Source organism: Procambarus clarkii, chromosome 16, assembly GCF_040958095.1.
Source record: "Procambarus clarkii isolate CNS0578487 chromosome 16, FALCON_Pclarkii_2.0, whole genome shotgun sequence".
In the NCBI taxonomy this organism is placed as follows: Eukaryota; Metazoa; Arthropoda; class Malacostraca; order Decapoda; family Cambaridae; genus Procambarus; species Procambarus clarkii.
The window spans coordinates 38866043-38877197 of NC_091165.1; the positions used below are offsets into that span (position 1 = coordinate 38866043).

The 11155-nt window shown below is 50.2% G+C and overlaps 1 protein-coding gene across 1 annotated transcript; it reads right to left on the reverse strand.

Annotated features, from left to right (window-relative positions):
* Nucleotides 1–242: 242 nt before the first annotated feature.
* On the reverse strand, nucleotides 243–3598 carry LOC138365355 (nucleolar protein dao-5-like). Its single transcript, XM_069325656.1, has 3 exons — nucleotides 3541–3598; nucleotides 767–3179; nucleotides 243–723 (listed from the first exon to the last, which is right to left on the reverse strand). Exons 1-3 carry the CDS (start codon nucleotides 3596–3598, stop codon nucleotides 243–245), a joined length of 2952 nt encoding a protein of 983 aa, XP_069181757.1.
* Nucleotides 3599–11155: the final 7557 nt, after the last annotated feature.

Sequence of the window (11155 nt, forward strand, 5' to 3'; positions counted from 1 at the left end):
ATTCTCGGAGTTCTGTATAGTTCGAATGCTCCTTTTGTGTAGTTTGGATTGCTTTTATGTAGTTGAATGGTTCTTTGTACAGTTGGAGTGCCTTTTGTGCACAGTTGGAGTGGTACTTTTGCACTCTTGGAGTACTTTTTTTAGCAGTATTTTAAGATTTTCAAAGAAAACTTTCTGCACTTGCATTTTATGTGTTGATGTTGAGTTTTGTCCCGTGATGGAGGCGGAGACACAACTGCTTGCTACTGGTTCTTGCTGCTGGTTCTTGCTGCTGGTTCTTGCTGTTGGTTCTTGCGGCTGGTTCTTGCTGCTGGTTCTTGCTGCTGGTTCTTGCTGCTGGTTCTCGCTGCTGGTTCTTGGTGCTGGTTCTTGCTGCTGGTTCTTGTTACTGGTTCTTGCTGCTGGTTCTTGTGACTGGTTCTTGCTGCTGGTTCTTGTGGCTGGTTCTTGCTGTTGGTTCTTGTGGCTGGTTCTTGCTGCTGGTTCTTGCTGCTGGTTCTTGTTACTGGTTCTTGCTGCTGGTTCTTGCTGCTGGTTCTTGTGGCTGGTTCTTGCGGCTGGTTCTTGCTGCTGGTTCTTGTGGCTGGTTCTTGCTGCTGGTTCTTGCTGCTGATTCTTGCTGCTGGTTCTTGCTGCTGGTTCTTGCTGCTGGTTCTTGTTACTGGTTCTTGCTGTTGGTTCTTGCTACTGGTTCTTGCTGCTGGTTCTTGTGACTGGTTCTTGCTGTTGGTTCTTGTGACTGGTTCTTGCGACTGGTTCTTGAGACTGGTTCTTGCGACTGGTTCTTGCTGCTGGTTCTTGAGACTGGTTCTTGCTGTTGGTTCTTGCTGCTGGTTCTTGCTGCTGGTTCTTGCGGCTGGTTCTTGTGACTGGTTCTTGCTGCTGGTTCTTACTGTTGGTTCTTGTGACTGGTTCTTGTGACTGGTTCTTGCTGCTGGTGCTTGTGCCTGGTTCTTGCTGCTGGTTCTTGCTGCTGGTTCTTGTGGCTGGTTCTTGCTGCTGGTTCTTGCTGCTGGTTCTTGTTACTGGTTCTTGCTGTTGGTTCTTGCTACTGGTTCTTGCTGCTGGTTCTTGTGACTGGTTCTTGCTGTTGGTTCTTGTGACTGGTTCTTGCGACTGGTTCTTGAGACTGGTTCTCGCTGCTGGTTCTTGGTGCTGGTTCTTGCTGTTGGTTCTTGCTGCTGGTTCTTGCTGCTGGTTCTTGCGGCTGGTTCTTGTGACTGGTTCTTGCTGCTGGTTCTTGTTGCTGGTTCTTGCTGCTGGTTCTTGCTGCTGGTTCTTGCTGCTGGTTCTTACTGCTGGTTCTTGTGGCTGGTTCTTGCTGCTGGTTCTTGCGACTGGTTCTTGCTGCTGGTTCTTGTTGCTGGTTCTTGCTGCTGGTTCTTGCTGCTGGTTCTTGCTGCTGGTTCTTGCTGCTGGTTCTTGCTGCTGGTTCTTGCTGCTGGTTCTTGCTGCTGGTTCTTGCTGCTGGTTCTTGCTGCTGGTTCTTGCTGCTGGTTCTCGCTGCTGGTTCTTGCTGCTGGTTCTTGCTGTTGGTTCTTGTGACTGGTTCTTGTGACTGGTTCTTGCGACTGGTTCTTGAGACTGGTTCTTGCTGCTGGTTCTTGCTGCTGGTTCTTGCTGCTGGTTCTTGCTGCTGGTTCTTGCTGCTGGTTCTTGCTGTTGGTTCTTGCTGCTGGTTCTTGCTGCTGGTGCTTGTGCCTGGTTCTTGCTGCTGGTTCTTGCTGCTGGTTCTTGCTGCTGGTTCTTGCTGCTGGTTCTTGTGGCTGGTTCTTGCTGTTGGTTCTTGCTGCTGGTGCTTGTGCCTGGTTCTTGCTGCTGGTTCTTGCTGCTGGTTCTTGCTGCTGGTTCTTGCTGCTGGTTCTTGCTGCTGGTTCTTGCTGCTGGTTCTTGCGGCTGGTTCTTGCTGTTGGTTCTTGCTGCTGGTTCTTGCTGCTGGTGCTTGTGCCTGGTTCTTGCTGCTGGTGCTTGTGCCTGGTTCTTGTGGCTGGTTCTTGCTGCTGGTTCTTGCTGCTGGTTCTTGCTGCTGGTTCTTGCGGCTGGTTCTTGCTGTTGGTTCTTGCTGCTGGTTCTTGCTGCTGGTTCTTGTGGCTGGTTCTTGCTGTTGGTTCTTGCTGCTGGTTCTTGTGCCTGGTTCTTGCTGCTGGTTCTTGCTGCTGGTTCTTGTGGCTGGTTCTTGCTGTTGGTTCTTGCTGCTGGTTCTTGTGCCTGGTTCTTGCTGCTGGTTCTTGTGGCTGGTTCTTGCTGTTGGTTCTTGCTGCTGGTGCTTGTGCCTGGTTCTTGCTGCTGGTTCTTGCTGCTGGTTCTTGCTGCTGGTGCTTGTGCCTGGTTCTTGTGGCTGGTTCTTGCTGCTGGTTCTTGCTGCTGGTTCTTGCTGCTGGTTCTTGCTGCTGGTGCTTGTGCCTGGTTCTTGCTGCTGGTTCTTGCTGCTGGTTCTTGCTGCTGGTTCTTGCTGCTGGTTCTTGCTGCTGATTCTTGCTGCTGGTTCTTGCTGCTGGTTCTTGTGACTGGTTCTTGCTGTTGGTTCTTGTGACTGGTTCTTGCGACTGGTTCTTGAGACTGGTTCTTGCGACTGGTTCTTGCTGCTGGTTCTTGCTGCTGGTTCTTGCTACTGGTTCTTGCTGCTGGTTCTTGTGACTGGTTCTTGCTGTTGGTTCTTGTGACTGGTTCTTGCGACTGGTTCTTGAGACTGGTTCTTGCGACTGGTTCTTGCTGCTGGTTCTTGCTGCTGTTCTTGCTGTTGGTTCTTGTGGCTGGTTCTTGCGACTGGTTCTTGTGGCTGGTTCTTGCGACTGGTTCTCGCTGCTGGTTCTTGCTGATGGTTCTTGTGGCTGGTTCTTGCGACTGGTTCTTGCTGCTGGTTCTTGCGACTGGTTCTTGAGACTGGTTCTTGAGACTGGTTCTCGCTGCTGGTTCTTGCTGATGGTTCTTGTGGCTGGTTCTTGCGACTGGTTCTTGCTGCTGGTTCTTGCGACTGGTTCTTGAGACTGGTTCTTGAGACTGGTTCTTGCGACTGGTTCTTGCTGCTGGTTCTTGAGACTGGTTCTTGCTGCTGGTTCTTGAGACTGGTTCTTGCTGCTGGTTCTTGAGACTGGTTCGTGCTGTTGGTTCTTGCTGTTGGTTCTTGTGGCTGGTTCTTGCGACTGGTTCTTGCTGGTGGTGGTTCTGTTGCCTCACAGCTGGTGGTGGTGAGAGCCCTGGCGCTTAATACTCAGCTGACCCGCAGGTCTCGGAGCTCAGACAAGCACACACAAGCAGGTAAGCTTAACTTACAGACACAGGTGTCTACGCCAGGGGCTCCAAGGGGGCTCAAACCTGGAGCTCAGCCAGGGGCTCAAACCTGGAGCTCAGCCAGAGGCTCAAACCTGGAGCTCCGCCAGGGGCTCCAAGGGGGCTCAAACCTGGAGCTCAGCCAGGGGCTCCACGGGGCTCAAACCTGGAGCTCAGCCAGGGGCTCCACGGGGCTCAAACCTGGAGCTCAGCCAGGGGCTCCACGGGCTCAAACCTGGAGCTCGGCAACGGGCTCCACGGGGCTCAAACCTGGAGCTCCGCCAGGGGCTCTACGGGGCTCAAACTGGAGCTTCGCCAGGGGCTCCATGGGGCTCAAACCGGCTCTTTGTGTGGATAAACTACAGGAAAGTGAAAGTTCTCTACCAATAATGTGTAGATAACCACGAACTATGTACACACGGGTTGGTGTACACACAGTGGTGGTGTACACACAGGTGGTGTACACACAGTGGTGGTGTACACACAGTGGTGGTGTACACACAGGGGCAGGGGTGGTGTACACACAGGTGGTGTACACACAGGGGTGGTGTACACACAGTAGTGGTGTACACACAGGGTGGTGTACACACAGGGGTGGTGTACACACAGGGGCAGGGGTGGTGTACACACAGGTGGTGGTGTACACACATTAGTGGTGTACAGACAGTGGTGGTGTACACACAGGGGTGGTGTACACACAGGGGCAGGGGTGGTGTACACACAGTGGTGGTGTACACACAGTGGTGGTGTACACACAGTGGTGGTGCACACACAGTAGTGGTGTACACACAGTGGTGTACACACAGTAGTGGTGTACACACAGGGTGGTGTACACACAGTGGTGGTGTACACACAGTGGTGGTGTACACACAGGGTGGTGTACACACAGTGGTGGTGTACACACAGTGGTGGTGTACACACAGGGTGGTTTACACACAGTGGTGGTGTACACACAGGGGTGGTGTACACACAGTGGTGGTGTACACACAGTGGTGGTTTACACACAGGGGTGGTGTACACACAGTGGTGGTGTACACACAGGGGTGGTGTACACACAGTGGTGGTGTACACACAGGGGTGGTGTACACACAGTGGTGGTGTACACACAGGGGTGGTGTACACACAGGGGTGGTGTACACACAGGGGTGGTGTACACACAGTGGTGGTGTACACACAGGGGTGGTGTACACACAGGGGTGGTGTACACACAGGGGTGGTGTACACACAGGGGTGGTGTACACACAGGGGTGGTGTACACACAGGGGTGGTGTACACACAGTGGTGGTGTACACACATTGGTGTACACACAGGGGTGGTGTACACACAGGGGTGGTGTACACACAGGTGGTGGTGTACACACGGGTTGATGTACACACAGGGTGGTGTACACACAGGGTGGTGTACACACAGGGTGGTGTACACACAGGGGTGGTGTACACACAGGTGGTGGTGTACACACAGTGGTGGTGTACACACAGTGGTGGTGTACATACAGTGGTGGTGTACACACAGTGATGGTGTACACACAGGGGTGGTGTACACACAGTGGTGGTGTACACACAGGGGTGGTGTACACACAGTGGTGGTGTACACACAGTGGTGGTGTACAGTCAGGTGGTGGTGTACACACAGTGGTGGTGTACACACAGGGGTGGTGTACACACAGGGGTGGTGTACACACAGGTGGTGGTGTACACACAGGGTGGTGTACACACAGTGGTGGTGTACACACAATGGTGGTGTACACACAGTGGTGGTGTACACACAGTGGTGGTGTACACACAGGGGTGGTGTACACACAGTGGTGGTGTACACACAGGGGTGGTGTACACACAGTGGTGGTATACACACAGTGGTGGTGTACACACAGTGGTGGTGTACACACAGTGGTGGTGTACACACAGGGGTGGTGTACACACAGGGGTGGTGTACACACAGGGGTGGTGTACACACAGTGGTGGTGTACACACAGGGGCGGTGTACACACAGGGTGGTGTACACACAGGGGTGGTGTACACACAGTGGTGGTGTACACACAGTGGTGGTGTACACACAGGGGTGGTGTACACACAGTGGTGGTGTACACACAGTGGTGGTGTACACACAGGGTGGTGTACACACAGGGGTGGTGTACACACAGGGTGGTGTACACACAGTGGTGGTGTACACACAGTGGTGGTGTACACACAGGGTGGTGTACATACAGGGGTGGTGTACACACAGGGTGGTGTACACACAAGGGTGGTGTACACACAGTGGTGGTGTACACACAGTGGTGGTGTACACACAGTGGTGGTGTACACACAGTGGTGGTGTACACACAGTGGGTGGTGTACACACAGTGGGTGGTGTACACACAGTGGTGGTGTACACACAGTGGGTGGTGTACACACAGTGGTGGTGTACACACTGTGTGTACACCACCACTGGTGTACACACAGTGGTGGTGTACACACAGGGGTGGTGTACACACAGTGGTGGTGTACACACAGTGGTGGTGTACACACAGTGGGTGGTGTACACACAGTGGGTGGTGTACACACAGGGGTGGTGTACACACAGGGTGGTGTACACACAGGGTGGTGTACACACAGTGGTGGTGTACACACAGTGGGTGGTGTACACACAGGGTGGTGTACACACAGGGTGGTGTACACACAGGGTGGTGTACACACAGTGGTGGTGTACACACAGTGGTGGTGTACACACAGGGTGGTGTACACACAGTGGTGGTGTACACACAGTGGTGGTGTACACACAGTGGGTGGTGTACACACAGTGGGTGGTGTACACACAGTGGGTGGTGTACACACAGTGGTGGTGTACACACAGGGTGGTGTACACACAGTGGGTGGTGTACACACAGTGGTGGTGTACACTCAGGGGCTCAGAATAGGTCGCTATAACTTTCACTTTCTCCGTCGTAGGTTTGCCCAATTCTTGGCCCGCCCTGTGTCACCCTGGCCCACCCTGTGTCACCCTGGCCCGCTCTGTGTCACTCTGGCCCGCCCTGTGTCACCCTGGCCCGCCCTGTGTCACCCTGGCCCGCCCTGTGTCACTCTGGCCCGCCCTGTGTCACTCTGGCCCGCAATGTGTCCCTCTGGCCCGCCCTGTGTCACTCTGGCCCGCTCTGTGTCACTCTGGCCCGCCCTGTGTCACTCTGGCCCGCAATGTGTCCCTCTGGCCCGCCCTGTGTCACTCTGGCCCGCCCTGTGTCACTCTGGCCCGCCCTGTGTCACCCTGGCCCACCCTGTGTCACTCTGGCCCGCAATGTGTCCCTCTGGCCCGCCCTGTGTCACTCTGGCCCCGCCCCGTGTCACTCTGGCCCGCCCTGTGTCACTCTGGCCCGCCCTGTGTCCCTTTGGCCCTGTGCCTAACAGGCAAAGTGATTTTCATTGTTTCCAAATATTTATTTTCAACTTGGTTTATTTAAATTAATATTATTATATGAAGAACATGAATTACTGAGTTAGTTAGGTTAGGTTAGGGTGTGCAGGTTAAGTTAGGTTAGGTTAGGGTGTGCAGGTTAAGTTAGGTTAGGTTAGGGTGTGAAGGTTAGGTTCGATGAAACTTCTATATTAATTTTAACAAAGACTCTTTTTGTGCTAGACTGACCCAAATTGGCAGGGGGAATGGTTGGGGTGCTGAAGGAACATAGGCAGTTCAGAGGTCGCCAGAATCCAACTTAAACTCTTCATCTAAGAATTCTTAGATGAAGAGTTTAAGAATATTGATTCCATTGGTCTCAAGCTTTGTTATCCACTGAGTTTTTTGGAAGTTTGCCGTAGCAAAGCACGTCGTACATATTATGATAATATATGCAGTGAAAAAATTCGCCCAAACAATGTGTTATGTTTACCATATTTTTCTGGGTTTGAAAATATTGTCAAGGCCTTGAAACTTTTTGCTATACATGTATTGTTTAGTTACGAAAATACTGTTGGTAAGATATAAGTTAGAAACAGCCCTCGTAGTGATAATTGTGTTATTTATAAAATACCTTGTAAAGACTGTAATAAGTTCTATGTTGGGCAAACATCTAAAGATTTGAAATGTAGAATTTCGCAACATAAATATTCTGTAAGACATGGCCAATTGTCTAATGCTTTGTTCGTTCATTTGTCAGAAGATGTTCACCAAATTGATTGGGAGATGGCTTCTTCAATAATGAATTGTAAAAGCACTTTCAATAGGAACATAATTGAATCTGCTTTAATACAGATTACAAAATTATGTAATTTGAACATTAGCAGTGGTTTATATAACTTAAATCCATTTTTGATAGATCATTTAAAGGGCGAGTTGAGTAGGATCATTGATACACATTTTTCTCACTAATTCATTGTTAATATTCACTATCTTATGTTATTACTAATAACGTATGGGGCCTATTGGCCCATAGGATGCAGCTTCTCTATATATTTACCCAATCCCAGTCATATAATTATCATTGTACCTCACTTCACCTCACCTCTCTCCTGCCTATAAATGTCCAAATCTTTGTACTTGTAACTCACCTTTCTGAAGATGTATTATTAAACACGAAAGTACTTAAGGAAATTCCTGTTTCAATTCTTCTTCCGTGGTTTGACACTCACATTTTTCATCACATGTTAATTTTCGTGATTTACACACACACACATATATCTACACACTTTTTTCGTAGTTTTTTTGAGTAGTTTCCTCAGAAACTACATTCTGAGGAAAACATTACCAGAAAACATTCTGAGGAAACTACTCCAAGCTTGTACTAAAGAGGCACTCTTCTTGAGCCCGGATGGGCACATGTATAAGCAAGTAGATGGGGTCGCCATGGGTTCTCCCCTAGGTGTCCTGTTTGCAAACTTCTACATGGGTACCATTGAGCAAAAAGTCTTAGTCGAAATGAACTTGAAACCGGCCATATACTGCAGGTATGTTGACGACATTTTTACACAGGTACCTGATGTCAGACATCTGCAGGAGCTGAAGGAGGCATTTGAGCAGAGTTCCGTGCTGCGTTTCACTTACGAGATGGAAAAGGATGGGAAGCTGCCCTTTCTAGATGTAACAGTCATGGAAAAGAGCGGAGGTTTCCACACTGCAGTCTACACTAAGGAAACGAACATAGGAATGTGCCTAAGTGCCAACAGCGACTGCCCAGACAGGTACAAGAGGAGTGTTGTTAACGCTTATGTCGACCGTGCTCTCAGCCACAGCTCAGAATGGAAGCAAGTCGACGAAGAACTCTGTAGGGTAAGGCAGGTCCTAGTCAACAACGGCTTCTCCAATGGTTTCGTCGAAGACATCATAAGAAGGAAAGTGAAACGCCATGCAACCTCTGAAGAGACAACTAACACAACACCTATACCCCCTATTAGACTATTTTACAGGAACTTCTTTTCCACAGCTCATAAAACGGAGGAAAGGGTCCTGAAAGATATTGTTAATAGAAACGTTATCCCTACAGACAAAAATCAGAGGATACAACTGACGATTTACTATAAAACCAGAAAAACGGCCAGCCTACTCATGAGAAACTCTCCAGACACAAAGCAGAACGCTTTAAAAGAGACCAACGTCGTCTATGCCTTCAAATGCCCTCTTGGGGACTGTAAGCTCCAAAAAAAACAGTATATAGGCAAGACAACAACATCTCTTTCTAGGCGTTTAACGATGCATAAACAACAGGGCTCCATTAAGGAACATATAATCTCTTCCCACAGCCAAACCATCGCCAGAGAAATCCTAGTAAACAACACAGAAATCATCGATAGATACAGCGATAGCAGGCGGCTTGACGTCTGCGAGGCTCTACACATTAAGAAGTCAACACCAGCAATCAACAGCCAATTAATGCACAACTATATTCTACCCACCTCAAGACTCCGCTCCAATATAGAAGCATCAAGAAATATGGACCAATAGGCTTTCTACAAAATCACTTCCATTCAATACCCATTGTTTCGTATTCTGTCTTGTGTTTAGGAATTTAATACCCTATTAATACCACCTCACCCCATCCACCTCACTCAAATGTAGATATAAACAAATCGAAGATGTGTAAGTTCTATTCAGTTGTGTATGTGTAAGCTAAAGTCTTTGAAAATGTAATAAGTTTTACGAAACGCGCTCAAGTGTCGCGTCAGACTAGAAATAAAAATGAATTTTGGAGAATTGATTTTTGAATTACCACCAACAGTGAAAAGAAACGTGCGAAAGATCGAGAAAATTCGTGTTAGAATTATTAATCTTACTTCTTCGGTCATATTTAATAATATATATATATATATATATATATATATATATATATATATATATATATATATATATATATATATATATATATATATATATATATATATATATATATATATATATACACACACACACACACACACACACACAGGTGCGGACTCGATGGGTAAATTAGCTTCTCGTGATGAGAAGAAAATCAGGTGCAATTTGTAATTAGAGTTGAGTGGAGTCTTGGGCATTGTGTTCCTCAGGTACTCTGACAATGGGATTTTTTTTGTTTTTTCCACGGCAACATTTTTCGAACCCTGAGAACAGTTTGTGCCCCAGGGACACTCCCAGGGACACTCCCAGGGGTCACTCCCAGGGGTCACTCCCAGGGACACTCCCAGGGACACTCCCAGGGGTCACTCCCAGAGACACTCCCAGGGACACTCCCAGGGGTCACTCCCAGGGACACTCCCAGGAGTCACTCCCAGGGACACTCCCAGAGACACTCCCAGGGACACTCCCAGGGGTCACTCCCAGGGACACTCCCAGGGGTCACTCCCAGGGACACTCCCAGGGACACTCCCAGGGGTCACTCCCAGAGACACTCCCAGGGACACTCCCAGGGACACTCCGAGGTACACTCCCAGGGGACACTCCCAGGGACACTCCCAGGGACACTCCCAGGGGTCACTCCCAGGGGTCACTCCCAGGGACACTCCCAGGGACACTCCCAGGGGTCACTCCCAGGGGTCACTCCCAGGGACACTCCCAGAGACACTCCCAGGGGTCACTCCCAGGGACACTCCCAGGGACACTCCCAGGGGTCACTCCCAGGGGTCACTCCCAGGGACACTCCCAGGGACACTCCCAGGGGTCACTCCCAGGGGTCACTCCCAGGGGTCACTCCCAGTGACACTCCCAGGGGTCACTCCCAGGGGTCACTCCCAGGGACACTCCCAGAGACACTCCCAGGGGTCACTCCCAGGGACACTCCCAGGGACACTCCCAGGGGTCACTCCCAGGGGTCACTCCCAGGGACACTCCCAGGGACACTCCCAGGGGTCACTCCCAGGGGTCACTCCCAGGGGTCACTCCCAGTGACACTCCCAGGGGTCACTCCCAGGGGTCACTCCCAGGGACACTCCCAGAGACACTCCCAGGGGTCACTCCCAGGGACACTCCCAGGGACACTCCCAGGGGTCACTCAGTCCTAGATTTCTTGGTGGATTATTGCTGGGACATAAAACATCTCTCCTCTTTTTTCCTAATCTCTCTCTCTCTCTCTGGCCTGCTACACACAGCCTGCTGCACCCTGGCCTGCTACACCCAGCCTGCTACACCCTGGCCTGCTACACCCTGGCCTGCTACACCCAGCCTGCTACACCCTGGCCTGCTACATCCTGGCCAACTGTTGCATAACCCGCCAGGGGGCGTCTGGCCAGGTGGTCAACCTATCACACATTCATATATTTTTTTAAATACTAGTAAGAACTTTCACTATAGTTGTGAACCCTAAGTGTCTATATCACACTAACATGGTCGCGTGTAAGTGTTTGTGAAAGTGTCTGTTGTGTTTGTTTGTTGTGTTTGTCCCGCCCTGTCCAACAGGTGTTTGTCTGCTGGAGTGTCAGCGACATGACTGACATGACAACTATGGGTG